At 46.1% G+C, this 20,006-nt stretch overlaps 2 protein-coding genes across 2 annotated transcripts; both read left to right on the top strand.

Moving 5' to 3' along the window:
- The first annotated feature begins 13 nt into the window (after positions 1–13).
- On the top strand, positions 14–2,219 carry LOC110479717 (uncharacterized). The gene is made up of 2 exons (XM_085559089.1): positions 14–1,239; positions 1,953–2,219. Exon 1 carries the CDS (start codon positions 14–16, stop codon positions 1,151–1,153), a length of 1,140 nt encoding a protein of 379 aa, XP_085415215.1. The 3' UTR covers positions 1,154–1,239; positions 1,953–2,219.
- A 1,093-nt stretch (positions 2,220–3,312) lies between these two features.
- PLOD1 (procollagen-lysine,2-oxoglutarate 5-dioxygenase 1) lies at positions 3,313–19,674 on the top strand. The gene is made up of 19 exons (XM_021547199.4): positions 3,313–3,479; positions 7,205–7,296; positions 7,761–7,897; positions 8,507–8,670; positions 8,878–8,990; positions 10,300–10,363; positions 11,453–11,550; positions 11,881–11,982; positions 12,085–12,216; positions 12,500–12,621; positions 13,285–13,389; positions 13,807–13,932; positions 14,739–14,880; positions 15,370–15,483; positions 15,708–15,773; positions 16,075–16,179; positions 16,551–16,697; positions 16,968–17,093; positions 17,941–19,674. Exons 1-19 carry the CDS (start codon positions 3,398–3,400, stop codon positions 18,094–18,096), a joined length of 2,193 nt encoding a protein of 730 aa, XP_021402874.3. The 5' UTR covers positions 3,313–3,397; the 3' UTR covers positions 18,097–19,674.
- The last annotated feature ends 332 nt before the right edge of the window (positions 19,675–20,006 follow it).

The following is a 20,006-nucleotide window of genomic DNA, read 5'->3' as shown; positions in this document are numbered from 1 at the left end:
GCGCTAAGCCGCCATGGCCGCCGCGCCCGAGGCGGCTCCGCCGCGATTGGCGGCGCTTTGCGGCGCTTTGCGACAGCCGCGCCCGACGGCACTGAGGGGGGCTCGGCCGGGAGGGGCGGCGCGGGACGGCCGAGCCCCGGCTGGGAACCGGGCTGGAACGGGGCCGGGAACGGGGCCGGGAACGGGGCTGGGAACCGGGCTGGAACGGGGCTGGGAACCGGGCTGGAACGGGGCCGGGAACGGGGCCGGGAACGGGGCTGGGAACCGGGCTGGAACAGGGCTGGGAACGGGGCCGGGAACTGCCCCGGCTGGGAACCGGGCTGGAACGGGGCCGGGAACGGGGCTGGGAACCGGGCTGGAACGGGGCTGGGAACGGCGCCGGGAACTGCCCCGGCTGGGAACGGGGCCGGGAACTGCCCCGGCTGGGAACCGGGCTGGAACGGGGCTGGAACCGGGCTGGGAACCGGGCTGGAACGGGGCCGGGAACCGGGCTGGAACGGGGCTGGGAACGGGGCCGGGAACTGCCCCGGCTGGGAACGGGGCCGGGAACCGGGCTGGGAACTGCCCCGGCTGGGAACCCCGGCTGGAGACCCCGCCTGGAAACCCCCGGTTTCCAACCGCCGGCTGGCAACTGCCCCGGCTTCCAAACCCCGGCTCCCAACTCCACCGACTTCCATCCAACTCCCTCAACCTCCAATCCCCCAGCTTCCAAACCCCGGTTTCCAAGCCCCGGCTTCCAGCCCCCCGGCTCCAGGTCGCCGCTTGCTCGCGGCGCCGCCGGCTCCCGGTCCCTCCCGTTACCGGAGGAGGCTCGGAGCCTCCTCAGCTCCGGAACCCCCGGTTTCCAACCGCGCCCACCCCCGGCACCGGGGATCCCCCGGCTTCCAGGCTCCTGTCCCGGGCCGCCCCACCGCTGCCCCGCTCCCTCTGCTGTATCCTGGGTGTCCCCGAGCAGCTCCAGCCCAGGGCTGAGGTTCTGTGTCCCCTACCCCGGTCACTGCACCCATCGAAACGGCCTGGAGGGGTTTTCCGTAATTCCCGTGGCAGTTTACTGGTTTACCACCACAGGGACTATGCGGGAAAGGAAGTTCTTTTTATCAAACTGTGTCCCACTGTGTATAAATGGAGGAACAAACTTTCTCACGTGTCTTAGGTGTGCACGGGAAAGTTTTGTATCCAGAGCAGTGCTCGAAAGACAAAAGGAGAAACACGGTTACAAGCAAGACGGGCAGAAACACTGTGAGTTAAAGTGAAATGTGAAATTCTCGACCAGGTTGAGGCAATTAAGCAGCTCAAAAATGGAAACAGAGGAGACACGCTCTTAATTTCTTCCTGCGAATGAGCTGTTTGACTGGGGGGAATCCCAAAACGATGGGTGAGATCCCATTCCTCGCAGGTTTCGGTGGGGCTGGTGGAGTCAGCTGTAAGAGCAGAGCTCCGAGCCTTGCAGTTTTCAGGAAGCTGCTGCTCCGCCGGGAGCACGCGTTGCACGTACTCGCTGGAACATCTGCATTGGCAGCTGGCTCCGTTTAAAAAGACAGGGCAGCAGCCAGCACCCAGAGCAGCACAAACACACAAAGAGGGGGGAATGTGCTGGCTGGGCTGGCATAGCTGCAGAACACAAAGCTGTCAAACAGAGACAGCCTGGGTACAGTGGCATAAACAATGAGGCATTCATGATTTTGAGCGTGCAAAACTGCTTTCGTTTTAGACTGGAGAGATTTAACTTCGTTAAAATGAGAAACTTGCAATTTTAAAAATCCATGTTGAGTTGCAGATCTCAGTCTGAGGTCTGAAGGTGAGGGACAGAACATCTTTGCTATGCCTTAAACTGTTGAAGCTGATACAGATTTATCACAGGCTTTGTCTGGGCCTGCAAAGCACTGAAGAAATCTAAAGTGAAAGTATGCTTTTTCTTTTTCTTTTTTTTTTTTTTTTTTTTTTTTTTTTAGGGAAACGGGCAGCTTTGCAAAAGGAAGTTTTCTGAAATCACCATCTTAGAGCGAACTAGGGTTGGTGCCTGGAATGCTCATGGCTTCAGCATGAGGACTGTTCTGTTTGCCTGTTAATTATGAAGGAATTCCTGCACTGGAGAGAAGGAATGGAAGGAACAGTGCTTTGAACACACTCAAGAATATTCTCAGTGAACAAATAAACAGTAATGGGAATTCTTTGGGATGATGCTGTTATGGATCATGGAGAATATATGTTAGTTAGAGTGTGACCCTCCTAACATGCTTGATTTTTTTCCTCTTCATGCCTTCTTGTTTTGTGTGTGTTTGTTTTTAACCTGAACCCTGTTATATCTGTGATTTCTGTTAATTTAAAGAGGTGATTTTCTGACAGGTCTCACATAGGATTTGTGTCAGTGGTAACTCATCTGGTGTCCTGCAGGCTCAGTAGGGTTTCCCTACATCTAAACCTTACATTCACTGCTGTGTAGAAGTGACTATAAAGCAAATGTTAATTTTAAGATGTGTAACTCTCTAAGACAGGATTATTTTGTTTATTCTCAAGGCCAGAATGAAATAGAAAAAGATGCCTAGATAAGTGATCAGGACTACAGGAAGAAAACCCAGCACAAGGCCACAGAGATTAACTTAAAATTTAAAGATGTGTATATAGCCAGAGAAAACCAGCTACTACAGGAAACAAAACCACCGCTGATTCTGTGTTCATCAAGGAAATATGGGAAGGTGTCAGGTAGGAAGAAGGTATGAAGAAGGTATTTTATGAAGCTTTATAAGGCTTCCAGTTTCTAGAGCTGTGCATAACATTATAATCCATTTCTAGTTTGCTTTTTATACGTAAATATCCCATAAGTGTCAGTCCACCAGTAGCTGAATCTGGCCAGAGAGCGATTCTTCTCCTCCTACAGCGGCGTTTGCTCAAAGCCTGCTTGCCCCTCTGCTCATCCCCTGCCCGGTGCCCCAGGGCTGCCCGGGCAAAGCGGCTGCAGCTCCGGGATCAGATCCTTGGCGTTCACTCGGTTTCCACGCGGTCCCAGCGGGTCCTGCCCCGTCTCGCAGCCCGGGCAAAGCGGCTGCAGCTCCGGGATCAGACCCTCGGCGGTCCCAGCGGGTCTTGCCCCGTCTCGCAGCCCGGGCAAAGCGGCTGCAGCTCCGGGATCAGACTCTCGGCGGTCCCAGCGGGTCTTGCCCCGTCTCGCTGCCCGGGCAAAGCGGCTGCAGCTCCGGGATCAGACCCTCGGCGGTCCCAGCGCGTCCTGCCCCGTCTCGCAGCCCTCCCTCCTCTTGCGGGGGCCGGGGCTGCCCGGGAGGAGGAGCCAGCGCCTCGCCGCTTCCTCCGCCCGTGTCTGCGGGCGGGTCTGGTGCGTGGCACAGCTCCGGCAGCCGCCCCGTCCCGCCGGCCCCGGCTCCGCGGGGAAGTCGCCTCCATGGTGCCGCCGGCGGTGCTGCCGCTCTGGGCGGCGCTGGCGCTGCTCGGGGCGGGCGGTGGCCGTGCCGCACAGCAGGAAGGTAAGGGGGGACCGCTCGGGGCGCCGGGGGCACCGGCGGCACCGGGAGCCGGCGGTCAGGCGGATGGACGGGCACAGCCGCCCCCGGTGCCGCCGCTGGCCTCCGCGTCCCGCTCTGGCTCCCGAGCACTGCCCGAGCCGAGCCTGCGGCAGGGTGGGAGCCCCTGGGGGCACCGAGAGCCTCGGGCAGCTCACGGCTCGGGCTTTGGTGGGACAGCATCGTTTCATGCCGGTGAAGGAAGGGCTCTCGGTCCCACCTGGGTCAGCCCCTCCCTGCTTTTGAACTCAGGCGGTTCCAGAATTAGGTAACCGGAGGGTGTTTGATTCCGGACTGGCCACACTGTGCCTCCAGATCAGGGATGCTCCTAAAATAGCATCAGGCTGTCTCCCCCCTGTAAGCAGTTGGAAGCAGCTCTAGAGTAGCTGGTAGAACAGCAGAGGATTTGGGCAGCTTCAGAATGTCAGCTGCGCTGACAAAGGGGTTCATACGCTGTCACTCTGCCAAGAAGTTTGGATAATTATCTCTGTCTTCATTAGAGAAGTGGCAATTAGGAGGAGATTTAATCTTGTTGCATGTAATATTTCCCTTCACAGTGTGATTTGGGTATAGCTACCTTTATGTGCATTACTTAATACAGTTAGTGTGTATCTGCGGGGGTGTTGGGAATTTTTTGGCTACAGTGGCATAATTAAAACAAAGAATCTCTGTGCTATCCTGCCTTCCTTGCACATCCCAAAGCTTCCATGGTTTTAGTAAGGTTTTAGAGCTATAAAGTTGAGGGCTGGGAAAGAGAACGAGGTAAATTGGTTAGGAAGAGGAATTTTGAATTAGCAGTTTTCTCAACCATCACTTTTGGCATTGCTCAAAGAGAAAATGCTTCATCTTTCCTGTGCCTCAGCTTCCCCAGAGTAATGTGAGAGTAATGATACCTGTCTTCTCTCTTGGATGTTCTTTTATATCTGTGCAAAAGCTCTCAACATAGTTATTTGTAGTTAATAGAATTAAAAAAAAAAATCTTCTGTAAGATTATATTATCCACTGTTAAATTGTGCTGCTTTTTTTTTTTCTATTTGATCCCATATTAATGGTATTTTCTTAGACACTATCTTAACAGGAAGTGACATAATAAGATTTCCCAAATCACAGCCTGAGGATAAATTCATTCCTTGTCCTAAAATGCAGCTGCAGCTTTGCTTTCCCTGTAGACTTAGGGCAGAAGTAAATAACTTTAATTTTTTGTTTGTTTGTTTGTTACTGAACTCATCTGGTCTCTGATTTTTATTCTTTATAAAACCTCAGAAGTTTACTGAGTCATTTCATTGCGATCTTGGTATCAAGGTTCCTGTTCCAATGCTTTGTTCTCACAGAATCCTTTTCATCTGTAGAGCTCTAAAACCTTCACAAAAGAGGTAAATATCCTCTTCTAACATTCTACAGATGGAAAACCAGGGATAGCAGGATTAGTTCCTTGTTGCATAGCAGAACCAGCAATACAGCCCAGCTCCCCTGGTTCTGAGCCCAGTGCTTGCTTTGTTAACCACTGTGTGTTTGTATTTTGCAGCCATGCCATTATTAAATGTTTTTATACAATTCCTAATTGTTAGTGTGGCCCAGGGCCCAGGAGGCCCAGCTTAGCAGAACAAGCTGCATTTCTACATCAGTAAATTGACTGTGATAAGGGAAACAGGGATGCATCAATCTGTTCTGGGTTGAAAAGTTTGTGTTTGATACGGAAAGTAAGAGGGTTTGCTGCTCTGTCCTTGAAAGCATCAGTCAGCTGCATCAGCAAAATCTTTGGAAAGGAGAGGAAAGGGTTAAAGCAGAAGGAGTAGAGGCAACACAGCTCAGCACAAACTTCCAGTGCTGGCCTGAAGGAATGTCTCTCAGGATGGAAAGCTATCGCTACTGCAGAGAGTTCTTAGAACAGAAACTGAGCTCAGTGTCTCTCAGTGTCCTGCCCCACAGGGAATCTGTATTTTGGAATTCTGCTGGGGATGAGAGTGGTCTTTGTGCTGGTTTTTCATGCTCCTGTGAGTTCATAAACTGCATGGGGAGAACTTTTCTGTCTTAGAAATAGGACACCGCTTCCTGTTCTGTGTGAGCCTTTAGCACTCATCCTGTCCAGCAAACTTTTGGCAGTGAAATTATAAACAGTGTGTGGCTTTCTTGGGATGGCAGCATGAAAATGAATTACTGATTTATTTAATGTGAGATGCCCAAGATTGTGGGCTGAAATAATTGCATAGCAGTCAGGATCCTTTCTTTCCTTCTTTCATTCTCTTATCATATACTTTCTCCCCTCATGTACTAGAATTTGAGGGTTGTCTACATTCCTCTCTGATAAATCCATGCTTGTCTCCCTCTTCCTTGGCAGTATGATCCTCACCTTCCCAGAATCCATGAGCTCAGAGATCTTTGAAAAAGTTGCCATGGCTTTCTGTGTGCCAGCATATGCCTAGAAACTTTTAATTGCTTTAACATATTCCCCGAGGATATATGTATTTTACTCATTTGTTCACTCCCTCTGACTGGGCTGGACACAAGGCATGGAGTGTGCAGGAGGTGCTAGATTAGGAATGCACTTCATATGTGTAAAAATCTGCCCTTAAAAACTGCACCTGTATGAGTTTCATATTCTTTTATTTATCACTTTGAATGCATGTCTAATAAATATAATTAGACCTGACCTACTGATTGTTCTCAATCTCTCTTCTCTCTTTTTTTTTTTTTATTCTGATGCAGGTAAAGAATTTGAGGAATTTCTTTGGTAATACCTTCTTTCTTCCTGACTTGGAGTCTTACCCTTATTTTTCACTTTTGCTGCCTTTGTGAGGTCTCTCTAAGACTCCAGCTTCTAGATCCTTCCTCTCTAAGACTAGACAGAATATCAGTTTGGGTACATGAGGGAGATACATCTGGTACATCCATTGAAAAAAGTCATTACTCCAAAAAAAGCCTGCTGAGGCCGAGAAAATGTGCTTTAAGTTTTTCCTGGTATTTTCTGATGTTTAAAACGGATGGCCAGGATTTGCATTTAAGCACTGTTGCCAGAGCCTATACAAATTCCTACTTCAGCAAAACTGTTAAAGTGAAGTATAACATTTCATCATTGCAATGAGGAAACCAGAACTTCCACGTAAAAATCATATTCCAGGGTACCACAGTGAAACTTCTGAAAGAGAACTTCAGTATTAAGTTTTATCCTTTTTAAGGGACTGGAAATGAAAAGCAAGTTTGGGAGGAGAATGCAAATTAATAGCACAATTAAATTCACATTGAATATGTAGGAAAAAAACTGGAAAATGCCTCAGGAATGGAGTAGAAAATTGAAGCAGCCATGGAGAGGGAAAATAACATTTAGTCTAATTTTGGTTTTCCCTACATCCAGTCAATGCTGAGTGGCAAAAAAGCAGCTCTGTGGGGAATGGAAAGTCAAAACTGCATTAAATTGATGACTTCCAAATGGGCATTTTGTAGTAGTTCTATTTTTTTATCTTCAAATTTAATTTCTTCTGTACTCCATATGAGAGAATTGCAGCTTTCACTAGCAGAGCAAAAAATCCACTAATACATTTTATTTTCCTTTTTTTAGCTCAGAACTCAAGCAATGAAATTGTATCTTTACATAATCTCTCATTTTATACCCACAATCAAGTGAGGTGTGGAACAGCAGGTTGTGGAATCCACACAAGTTGAGTATCTCTTGTGCTTTCCCCTGTGTGCAGAAAACCTGCTGGTTCTGACTGTTGCCACCAAGCAGACTGAAGGATTCCAGCGGTTCAGAAGATCAGCCCAATTCTTCAACTACAAAGTCCAGGTGATGTCTAGCAGCTTCCATGGTGCTTGGTCAAAGGGAATTTCAAACTGTGGAATGGATCAGACTTGGCCCCACAGTGATGAAATAAAAGCTCAAGAGAGGACAGGCATCTGCTCAAGTGGCTGGAAAGTATTTCTGCAGTGCCCTGAGTGCTGGCTTGGGATGAGGTCCATAACTCTGCTCAAGGGAGCCTCGTGGCACTTTTGCATTGCCCTGCCAAGACACACAGTACAGAGCGTGCTCCCGTCCCTGTGGCTGGGTGTGCTGTGTCACCGTGTCATGTGTGACACTGATTGTCCAGCCCAGAGGCTGGATCAAAGGCTGCCTGGTCCATTTGTCCTGGGGCTGTTATTTTTGCTGTGGTTTGTATTGGGAGTTATCAGGTTTGTGGGTTCTGGTTCTTTCCTGTGAGCCTTGCTGGGAAAGTGCCCTGTTGAGGTGACCCTGTGCCTGTTGCTGTGTAGGTGCTGGGGCTGGATGAGGAGTGGCAGGGTGGAGATGAGCAGCAGCCAGCTGGAGGTGGGCAGAAGGTCCGTCTCCTGAAGTCAGCTCTGAAGCAGTATGTGGATAAGGAGGACTTGATCATCCTTTTTGTAGAAAGGTAATGGTTGCAATTAATTTGCCATGAACTGAATCTTACAGTGGTTTGGACAGGTTTTCACTGAGAAATGAACTGTGAAATCAATTGCTTTTGAAAAGTATGTCCAGATCTCTGGGTTTTTTCCCCTGAATGCTCTGTAGGTTCCTGGGAATCACTCAGAGCTGCATCCGTGGCAGTTGGGAAGGTCTGATCTGAATAGGCTGATGCCAATTCCTGCATGAAATGGATAGTGTTGTACCTGATTCTGCCACAGTGGAATTTGGCTGCCTCTATCTGCAGAGAATGAGCAGACAATTCCTATGCAACTAGGCAGACCTTTCTTACCAGAGTTATTTGTTTTATAAGGTGAAGTAGGCTGCAGAACATCCTGAGAGCCAAGAATTAGTCTCCAGAGAGCCGAAGAGAGAAAAGGATGGATTGGAGCCTCAGTGTCTTTTCATATGCCCAGCATACAAATAAGACTACACTTTAATTAGTTGCATTACCAAAAATATAATACTGTACTAAAAGAAAGGGATTTCCAAAGAACTGTTTCTAGAAACTTTTCTCAATTAAGTGTTTTTCTGACTCCATTCCTTTTGTCCCTTTTTTGTCTGTTTCTCTCTCTAGCTATGATGTGCTCTTTGCTTCAGGCCCCACAGAACTGCTGAAGAAGTTCAAACAAGCCAAAAGCAAGGTGGTTTTCTCAGCAGAGAATTACATCTATCCTGACAGAAAGGTGGAAGCCAAGTATCCTCAGGTGCGAGATGGAAAACGCTTCCTGGGTTCTGGAGGTGAGACACAGAGCTTGCTTTCAGCTTTCTCCTCCTATTTGACCTGTGGGAGAAGTGGCAAAGCAAACTGAAAGTTGATGAGTCCTGCAGCAACACAGGATGTAGTGAGATTTTATGTGAGAGAAGTGAAAGTACATGTATACAGATAGAGTACTTCTATTTTTTGGTCATCTGGGTTGAAACACCTCCTCATGCTTATTCCCACAGGCTTCATAGGTTATGCTCCAAACCTGAAGAAGCTGGTGGAGGAGTGGAAAGGACAGGATGATGACAGTGACCAGCTCTTCTATACAAATATCTTCTTGGATCCAGAAAAAAGAGTAGGTGTATCTAGATTATGGGTTTCTGAAAATTTGCATTCTAGCCAGTAGCCCTATTTTCTGTTATTAGCAGTTTTTATATTTAAGCATAAAATGTGAATGGGAAGAGAGATGTCTGAAAACAAGTCTTACTGGAGGCTCAGACCATATCTGTATAGTGCTGGTGTTTAAAGCCATTGAGTGTGGAGGAACTAACCAGCCTCCTCTAAGGGGATGTGAAACTGCAGAGTGCAGTTCTGACTTAGCTAACCTAGCACTGAAGTGCATTTTAGGAAAATGCCATGTAACATCCTACAGCAGCCTGGAATGGACCCTGGAAGCAGCATTGTGATTCCAGCACTGGGCAGACCAGCCAGCCCAAAGGCCATTCTGGTTCTGGTGCATTACAGAGGCCAGTCTGTCCCTGGGGATAGACCAAATGCATGGAGAACTCAAACTGTAACTAGTTTAAATTAAATCAAGAGGAAACATTTGAAATAGGGAACTGCTATCAGGCTAGAGAGACACTTGCAATTCTTTACCAGCAAGGCTGATAGAAAATTTAGAACAGCTGGACTTTTTTAGTTCCCCAAATCTGAGTATGGCCTGCGATCCTTTAACAGGAACAGTTCCTTTAATGTTCTCATCTGCAGTTCTGGCCCTGTGCCACACAAGGCTGAGTAATTCCCTTGACTTGGCACTCAGACAGTGGATGTTAGCACCCTGCTGTCCTTTCCAGTAATCAGTCTTACAGATGCCTGCAGGGACACAGAATTCTGTTAAGCCAGAGCCACATTTTAGTCCTACTCAGTCAGAGTGTGACTTGCTGCAGGGGATAAAAACAAAGATTGCACAAGCTGATCTTGCACTTTTCTGTCCTCTGGTTTGTCACTGGTACCTGGGGTAGTGCTTGGGGTCACACTTGCCCTTTGCATAGAAGGCAAGAAACTTTTCACAGCAGATGGTTTTGCTCTCTGGCATTACTGTGTATTATATGCATTGTGGGATTTGTATGACTGTGTGTAAGTCTACTTCATTCATATGATGTGATTTTATGGACACACCCACAGCAGCTTTAAAAGAGTGGGAGAGGGGGTTTGAATAGTTTTTCCTAATAAAATATATTTAATTTGTTCTTGAAAATGGTGAATTGTCCCAGATTTGAATGAAAATTATGATTATCTGGGAATGTTTAAGACTTCAGAGTTTGGAGAGTTTGCAAATGACTGTAGGAATGGGACACATCTTCACTGAGCATAGGGTATGTTGTATGTAAAGAATGGATGCCTTTTGTGTTCTAATTAAGGTTATTTATCTAATTATTTTAAAGGAAAGTATCAACATCAGTCTAGACCATAGAAGCCGGATCTTCCAAAACCTAAATGGAGCATTAGGTGAGATGGAAGAAAGGAGCTCATTTCTCCTTGGAATGCAGCTTGCATGTTGACACCAGAAATAAAGCTATGGTCAGAAATGGCTGTCCCCACAGAAAAAGCTTTAGTAAAAGTCTCTGTCAGAGTTCTGGGATTTATTTGCAATTCCACTGAGACCAGCTATGTTCTTATTGCAATTCCTTCTCCACTTCAGGGAATGCAGGTCAGGTTTTTCATCTTACACCTCCTTGCCACTTTGATCTCCAGGCATGTCAGATTGCATTAGCCTTGGGGATTGAAACTGGAAGGGACTTCCAATGCAAGTAATAACACAGAGCCCTGCCTAGGGCTCGCTTTCTGCTTCAGAACCGTGCTGGAATGCCACGGGAGGTGAGAAGCATCAAGATATGCCTGTGAGCACTCACTGATTGTACCAGGCTTCTGACCTGACCTGCTGATTGATTTTGCTAGTCCTGGCAGGAAGGATTCACTTATTTTCTTGTCAGTGCTGCCTAATGTTTTCAGTCTTGCACCATTCCATCTTTATTCTGGTCAAGTAAAAAGTGATAATTGCAGTGTAGTTTTTGGCTCCTGTGCTCATTATATCAATGATAGACTGCAGCTTGTATCTCTGCTAGTCTTTTCTCCAAATTATTTGGTATGGTTGTGTTGAGGCAATATCCTCGATGATCTCTGCTGGGAGGATGGACTTTTGTGAGGGCTGACAAAGAGAGACATCAGATGCATCAGTGCACTTAGGTGCATCCCACTTAGGTGAGAAGGGCCTGAGTCCTCCCATCAATAGCTGTCCTTATCAGCAGCAGCTGCTCCTCACTGCAGTTTGTCAATGCCAGTTTTGAAAGAATCTTTCAGTATGGCTTCTGCCAATTCCAGTCATTGTCCAGCTTCCCAGGCATCCTCCTGTTACTTCACAGGATCATTCTGAATATTTATTTCTTCTTTAAAGATTTTGTTTGTAGCCCTTAAACTACTTGTGCTCGGTTATCCACTGTTCACACTTTCATCTTTCAGCAGCTTTTCTGTATAAATGAGGCATTGTGCTTCTAATTATCAATAAAAGCCTTAACATGATGACAATGTCATTTCCAGATGAGATAGTTCTGAAGTTTGAAAACTCACGAGTGAGAGCAAGAAACTTGTTATATGACACTCTGCCTGTGGTGATCCATGGAAATGGACCCACCAAGGTAAGTGGACTGTCCTGAGAGAAAGATTTGGTCTGTGTTTGCTGCAAAGTGACTCTATAAGCTCAATGGATCAGGTTACTGCCTCAATATATACTGACTTTCCCTGTGTACTTTTACATTTGAGAAACAATAAGCAGTTCAGGCCCATAGCAGTAAGATGGGTCTGGTTCAAAGACTCAGATGTAGTTGGATGATCAGGCTGTCATGCTTTTCAGATTCATTAGTTCATGGAGAAGGTACACAAAGTTCAAATGTGACCCCACAGTGGGGGTGCACACAAAGAAACTCCTCTGCCCTGTAATGCATAATCTGGCAAACTTCCTTTTGCAGCTGCAGCTGAACTACCTGGGAAACTACATTCCTCAAATATGGACATTTGAGACTGGCTGCACGGTGTGTGATGAAGGTCTGCGAAGCCTCTCAGGGTTTAAGGTAAGGCTGCTGTGTCTATTCAAAGCTCTCAAAACAAATCTTACAATTGTTATGTGTGTGATGTTAAACATGACTCATCACTTCTCTTGTCCCTGAATGTAGGATGAGGCATTGCCAATGATTCTCATTGGCATTTTCATCGAGCAGCCCACCCCGTTCCTCTCCCAGTTTTTCTTGCGGCTCCGTAACCTTCATTACCCAAAGCAACGAATCCAGCTCTTCATTCACAACCATGTAAGTGAAGTTGGCTTGTGATAGTCTTAGCAAATGTGGGGAAAATGTACACCTCGTCCTCTACTCCAAGCACTTTTGCAACCTTGGGTTAGACTTCCAGGCTGTGTAATCACAGTACTTACCTGCAATGGCACCCACAAGATTGCATACTTACCTGCAGTGACATCCATCCAGCTGTGGAAGTGGGCTTAAGAGCTGTTGCCTGGCTACTCATTTTCAAACACAGGAGGCTCAGTGGCCTGGATGAGCCCATCTTAAGTGTTTTTCCTTATTTTTGCAATAGGAGGAACATCACCTGCTGGAGGTGGACTCTTTTGTAGAAGAGCATGGCAGAGAATATCTCACTGTCCAAGTGATCGGACCAGATGATGAGGTGGAGAATGCTGAGGCACGTAACTTGGGCATGTAAGTGAAGAGGCCATGCATGATAGCTAGCAGAGACAGCCCGTGTCCAAACTAGGACATCTGTTTGTTCTGAGGATCATCCCTATCAAGTGATTGCTCTTCTCGTCTCAGTCACCCTTTCAGTTTTTCTAGCATTAACTCTGATGCCCTTATATACTGGGAAAAAATCAGGTTCCATACCAGCTCACTATGTCCAATTTCAGAAACTAAATTCTTACTGGTCCTTTGTTCTGACAGAAGGATAGCCCTGTATCTCCTGATCTCATCTAAATACCCAGTCACAGAGCACAAAGGATATACACCCATATCTCTGAAGAGGATGAGTGTTGAAGCAAAACTAAGAACTAGTGTGAGAGTATCTTCCTGTCTGTGTTCAGGACGTTTGAGCTCAGGTGTGGATCTGGGCCAGCTGTAAATGGGAACCTCTTCAGTTTGAGCTGAAGAAACAGTTTGCTAAATGTGATTTTGGCTGTGTCTCAGTATCTGTTATTGGATACTGAATCTGGTGTGCTTGTACTCTGCTGGCCCTCTGGGTTGTTACATTAAACCAAACTTCTCTGAGCACCTGGAAGACCTTTAGACTACAAGGTGAAGGAATTCTTGGTGCTCTGTCCTTTGTCTTCCTCTGGTTTAGGATGTGACTTTCCTTTTCTCTGGCTGTAGGGATTTGTGCAGGAAGGATCCTGACTGTGACTATTACTTTAGCCTGGATGCTGAGGTAGTTCTGAAGAACACAGAGACTCTGAGGATCCTGATTGAACAGAACAAGTGAGTTCTTTGGTCTGAGCAATGCTTACTGGTCATCTCACATGAGGAATTCAGTGCACATCCCTGAGCTGTTTAGGGAACCAGGAGAGCTATGCCAGAGATGGGATGTTAGCCAAACACCTTTTACATGTTTGGGTTGTTTTTTTTTTTCTCCCACTGTACTTGTAATCCCTGTTTTTTATAGTCACTAGAACAAATCAGATTCTAACAGACCTGGTGCAGGGTGTAGTTAGAGAGGAGACTGGGACCATATTTACCCTTTCTTATGTGGCATTTCATTCCAACAGAGTTAACAAAACAGCAACTCTGTAAGTGAGGGAGGGAATAGCTCTTCCAGTACTGTGGTTTGTAAATATTTTCCTTTTCTTCCTGTGGTAACATCCTGTCCTGCAATTCCTTTTTCTTTCATACTTCCAGGCTGGTGATTGCCCCCCTGGTAAGCCGTCACGAGAAGCTGTGGTCCAATTTCTGGGGAGCCCTGAGCCCTGATGGGTACTACGCCCGCTCGGAAGATTATGTGGATATTGTTCAAAGGCGGAGAGTGTGAGTATGCAAAGAGAGCTTTTCCCTGATAAAATCCCTCAAATGTAAAGCTTGCTGCAGCACATTGTCATCAAACTGATTTCAAAGAACCAGAAAGTGCAAATGTATTTGTGTATAGGGAAGGAAAAGAAGTCTCTGCTCCCATTTGGGAGTTGCTTTATTCTCCCCCAAGCAGAGACAATAACATACTTGGGGCACTTTCTTATGATCAAAGTAAGGGTTGGAGAGTGCTGACTGCTGAAATCATCTCATCTTACTCATGTCATGTTTTCCCACCTGGGGATTATAGTTAGTGTGATCCTTAAAATCCTGTAAAGTGCTGTTTAATCTCTGTCACATCAATTTTCAGGTGATCTTTGAATGGAAGATTCACAAAATAGAATTGTTGATTCATTCATATTCTTGAGGGACTCTCTTTTTTATAGGCCATTGTATGTGTAGTAAATGCTGGAAATCAGCTTATGCACTTTTGGCTGGTTCAGTTTCTTTAAATCACTGGAAAAAAAAAATGTTGATCTCTCTGGGAAGAGATTCAAGCCACTAATTATGTCCCTAGCAAAAACACCCAGTAGCAATTAATTGCTTTCCTGGTGGACTAGCATTTGTGTCGCTTAAAAGCTGTGGGCAATATAAGCGATTTTTTGTGGAATGCCAATCTCTATTGGTATGGTTTCTTCCTGCTGTTCTGCGTTGGCTCATTTAGGCGAGCCTGGCTGATGCTGCAGTGCTGCCTGTCATCCTGTCAAGTGCAGCAGTATCTGTCTCAATGGTATTTCAAGTCTCACTTTTCTTCTGCTGTGTTTCAGTGGGCTTTGGAATGTTCCCTACATCAGCAGTGTTTACTTGGTTAAAGCCAAGGCTCTGCGCTCGGAGCTTGAGCAGGGAGATCTGTTCCACAGTGGCAAGCTGGATGCTGACATGGCTTTCTGCCACAACATTCGCAATCAGGTCAGTCAAGGAGAGAGGCTGGAGGGGAGAGCTGCGTGCCAGGGTGAAGGGGACAGGATTAAGCAGTTTCAAGGCATTCAGCTCTGCCAAGGCAGGGTGAACTCGTACTAGTCAGTACAGTGCAGACTTTGGAACAGCATGGGATTTCTGTCTTGCTGTGAAACCATGTGTAGCATGAACCACTAAACGTGGATAACATTTTTGTTCTTAGGCCTTTTCAGGACTGCTCTATATGGGATTGACAGGGTAAGAAGGAAGACCCTAATCTCACAGCTGCTGCTCTCTTCTGCTTCCAGCCCTGGCTGACAGGACAGAATTACTGTCTCTGCCTGTAACCTTTCAGAATTTCTCATATCCAGGGTGGAAATAAAACCAAAAACCCACAGGAGAAAGAATGAGTATACGAACAGCTTGGAGAACTGTCCAGTGCTTGATTTCACAGTGGCTCTCAGAAATATAAGGCCTTTATTATTTCTCTCTGTCCTACAGGGAGTCTTTATGTACCTGACAAACCAGCATCAGTTTGGACACATTCTGTCCCTGGAGAATTACCAGACAAGTCACCTCCACAATGACCTCTGGCAAATATTCAGCAATCCTGAGGTGAGATAACCTGCAATGTGGGGAGACCTGATATTAGCTTCATCACTATGGGAAGCCCAAGCTTTGTCATAATAGTCACTCTCAGGTGGAATAAGGAGCACAGGCACAAACACATGGGTCTTTAAAGCTTGTGAAATACTGCTTGCATGAATGCCTGGCCTTTTATTACCTCTTTAAGCAGGGGCCCCACAGAAATTACTGGTTTGCTTATGTTCTAATTGCAGGACTGGAGAGAAAAGTACATCCATGAAAACTACACAGCAGCTCTGAAAGGGAAATTGGTAGAAATGGTAAGAAAACATCACTCATCCATCAGAATGGGAAATGAGCTTTAGGACAATGCTTTATCGTCGTTATTGTAATTCTCATGTATAAGCAGTTGAACACAGGAAACATGGCCTTGAAAGTACTTTTAGAGTCAAATCATTCCAGCTCTCTTAAGTGGAAGTGGGGCACATAAATAAGAAGACAAATTTCTGTCCTCAATATTTTAGTTTCCTTCCACTTAGTCTACACTTATTTTAGCCTTACTTCTTTTGCCTCAAGCACCTGTCCTTGTTTCTGCTGTTCTCACCTGTCTGCTATCTGCAGCCCTGCCCAGATGTTTACTGGTTCCCCATATTCACTGACACTGCCTGTGATGAGCTGGTGGAAGAAATGGAGCATTATGGCCAGTGGTCCACAGGTGACAACACGGTAAGTAAAAGCAGGAGCTCTTTTGAGTTCTGGGCTACACCATTTTCTGTGCATATCTGGTGATAGCAGTGCCTCCTGTGGAAAGGCATTAGATCCTGAATTAAACCAGAAAAGTAGAGACAATACTTTAATTTTTCTCCTGATTAACTCTGATTTTTCTCTTTAGTGTCCTCTGAAGTTCCAGTATTCAGCCTCTCTGATGGTAATATTGTTTCCTTTAGGGTTTAATTATGGTTTGAAATGAACTTTCCATCCTGCAAATTCTGATAAACAAACATAATATTTATTTGTAGTTACCAGGAACAAGTACTTTTCATTCCTGAACTCCAAGGTTCCCATCCTTATGGGTATTTCTGTTAATTCTATTTCAGGACAGCAGAATACAAGGTGGATATGAGAATGTCCCAACTATTGATATACACATGAACCAAATTGGCTTTGAAAGAGAATGGTATAAATTTCTTCTGGACTATATTGCACCCATCACAGAGAAGCTGTACCCAGGATACTACACCAAGGTATGTCCACCTTAACAGCAAAACTCATGGTCAGCTCAGCACCTCCTCCAGCTGCAGCTTTGTGACAAGAATCCTCCAGCAACACACACTATTTCCTAGTACAGAGGAACTGACCCTGCAGTGTGACCCAATTTTCACTGCCATTCTTCTGCCTGATTGTTGCCTTTCTCCTTTAGCAGTGGGATGCAATTTTGGTGTTACACCCTTCTCTGCAGCTCACAAGCCACAGATTGGCCCTCTAACAGAGTGTGCTTTGTGCTTCTCTCCCAGACCCAGTTTGAACTGGCCTTCGTGGTTCGCTACAAACCCGACGAGCAGCCATCCCTAGTGCCCCACCACGACGCGTCCACCTTCACCATCAACATTGCCTTGAACAGAGTTGGCATCGACTACGAGGTGAGCGAGAGCTTCAGGAGTGCAGCTCACCACCTGGAGCAGCTGAAAACCCTTCCCCACCCACATCAGGCTTTTTTGCACTAAGGATTACTGTGGGAATCCAGAGCTTCCCTCTGGCTGCCCTGGCAGGTCTGGGACCCTGGCAGGGGTCAGGAACCCCCCTGGACAGAGACACTGTCTGTGATCTCTGGCCATGGAAAAGAGTTTTCAGTCTTGCAGGATGAATTACAAGCTCTGAGTGTTTGCTATAAGTAATAATTGTGTGGCACAGGTGCAAAAGTAAAATTTTAGGATTCTAGATGAGGGGTTCAAAGGGGACAAGATGGAGGAAATTGGGTGTGTCTTGTCCTTTTTCTCCTTCTTCATGCCCTCCATGTTTCACTGTGGTGTTGGCATTTTTCTGTTGGTTCAGGCTAGGGACACACTGTTCAACGTAAGTGACAGATATTGACAGCACAGGTAGTTTCTGTTATTTAATGTTTGTAGCATCCCACTGAGGGCAGAGCCCCACACGCTGCCCTGCAGGACAGAGCTGTGGCAGGGCAGCAGAACATGTTAGAGATAAACAGAATAAACAACCTTGAAATCAGCATAGATGAATTCAAACTTCTTTGGCAGCGGGGCAGAAAGACAGAGACTTTCTACAATCTTGGAATCATCAATACCTCAGATTCCAACAGATTACAATTAATGGCTGGCTCAGGCTAGGAAGGAGATTTTTGAACACATCAGAACACGGGAGGTTCCCCAGGCACCTTGTCACGTTTTCAGAAGTGCTGTCAGAAGGCAGGGACCCCTTCCCTGAGGTGCTTTTTCCAGGCTGATGTGTCTCTTGTGTTCCCACCAGGGAGGAGGCTGCCGGTTCCTGCGCTACAACTGCTCCATTCGAGCTCCAAGGAAAGGCTGGACCCTTATGCATCCAGGACGCCTGACCCACTACCATGAAGGTCTTCCAACCACCAAAGGAACCCGCTACATTGCAGTGTCCTTCCTTGACCCCTAGACAAGAGTTCTGCTTCCCAGGAAGGACTTTTCCCTGGTCCTGCTCATTGCTGACTTTGAGTAGAGACAGGGAATGTTGCTGAAAGTTTCTAAGGCGTTGTTCAAAGCTATTTGGATTTGATTTTTATATGATTTTTAATATGATTTTTAATGATATTCTAAGACTCCACTACTGGAGGACTCCACTCTCTGATACTGCAGGTAATATCTAGGAATATTGCTGTAGAAGTCCAAAGGAGATTTTGTGCCTTCATTTTTGATTCTGTTCCTCATCCACTGTTTCTTGCAAGTGCTGTTTACTTGAACTTTCATCAGTGATGCATTGGCTTTAAAAAAATGGTTTTTTTGGACCGTAAATCCAGCTTTTTGGAGGCAAGTTACAAGCTGGAAGCCTATTTTCATCCACAGCGTATATGGGACTGGATGTTACACAATAATTCCTGAACATTATTCCAAATATAAACCAATCAGGGAGCTGACTCCAGGAGTCATAACAGTTAAGTGTCACACCAAATGAAACTGAGTTGGAAGAGCCTGAAGATCATCTGATTCCTTACCTCTTTGCTGTCCTTGCAAACAAATCATAAAGTTCAAAGCAGCAGCAGTGGCAACATAGGTGCTTCTGGTTAGCTAAAGGAAGGTCCTCTGACGATGCTTTATCTCTGGGACTAGACTGAAGAGATAAAAACCTCCCTACCTTCTGTTTCTCCAGCTAAGAGCAGCAGGCATACCCACACAAATTCAAGCCATGTGTCAATGTGTAGATTAAATCTAAGAAAGGGAAGGCTGGGAACAGCTACATCAGTCAGGGGGCTTCACTGCAGAATTAGTCTCTGTTCTATACCATGTTACAATAGTCAAAAGCTCTGATCAATCTCTGGATAATAGCCCAGAGGTCCCAGTCTTTGGTGTCCTCATTCCATTTGTCAGAGATTGTTTTAATAATTTTATTTGATGGCCCATTCACATTAGATGGAAAAAGCTGTTCGCTGGTTCTTAGAGGAAATAATTATTCAGTGTTTCTATTATTTGAGATTGAAAACCAAAACACTCCATTGCAGAAACTTCTCCAATGGGGTCAAGGCTGATAGAAATGAGTGGCTGGGAAGTGCTGAGGCATTGTGGTGAACCAGTAGCTGTAAAAATATGTCTAGACTAGACCTGTGGTTAGATAGTGAAGGGGCAGAAACCTTTTCTTCCTGTGCCTGTGGGATACCTGCTCTGCTTATCAGACACCATTATGCCGGACTAGTGTGTTTCACAAGCAATAAATTCATAGAGTGATTGTCCTTAGGGGAAAACAAAAAAAAAAAAATATGTGCCTTTTAGTTGTCTGTCTCCAGCTTCTGTTGCCTGATTGTGAGAATCAAGCCATTCTTCTGGGATGGGTCACTCTAGTGGGGGCAGAACAGCTTTAGACACGGAAGGGACTGAAAGCTTTCCCGACTGCTTTCCTTGAGCTTTTTAGGTCCATTTTGAGGCCATACACTCACCCGTGCCCAGGAGAGAAAAGTCCAGGCAGGGGGGCAAGCATTTGAGAAGTAAAACTGTATTAAATCCTGTTACATGAAATCCAGAACTGCGTTTTACTGAACGAAGGGATTGATCAGCCAGTCGTCGAGATGTGCAAAATGTGTATTACGTATTTATTCAGCAGCAGGTTTTTTGGTTGGTTTGGGGGTTTTTGTTTTTTGTTGGTTTTGTTTATTTGTGTATTTTATTTCGCTGTTATTTTGTTTGTTGTTTTGTCCTCGGGCCGGTGCGGTGGTGGGCGCTAACGAGCTGTACGGTTTGAGCACGGGGAGCTCGCATTAAACCTTTTCCCGTGACTCGCTCCGTGCCTTCTGTTCCTGAGGGGAGCCCGGGCCGCCGCCGCCGCCCTCAGGCTCCGGAACTACAACTCCCAGCGTG

This window comes from Lonchura striata, chromosome 21 (assembly GCF_050655825.1).
Source record: "Lonchura striata isolate lonStrDom1 chromosome 21, ASM5065582v1, whole genome shotgun sequence".
Classification (NCBI taxonomy): domain Eukaryota; kingdom Metazoa; phylum Chordata; class Aves; order Passeriformes; family Estrildidae; genus Lonchura; species Lonchura striata.
The sequence above is the reverse complement of the archived record's forward strand: the minus strand, read 5'-3'. Positions and strand labels throughout refer to the sequence as shown.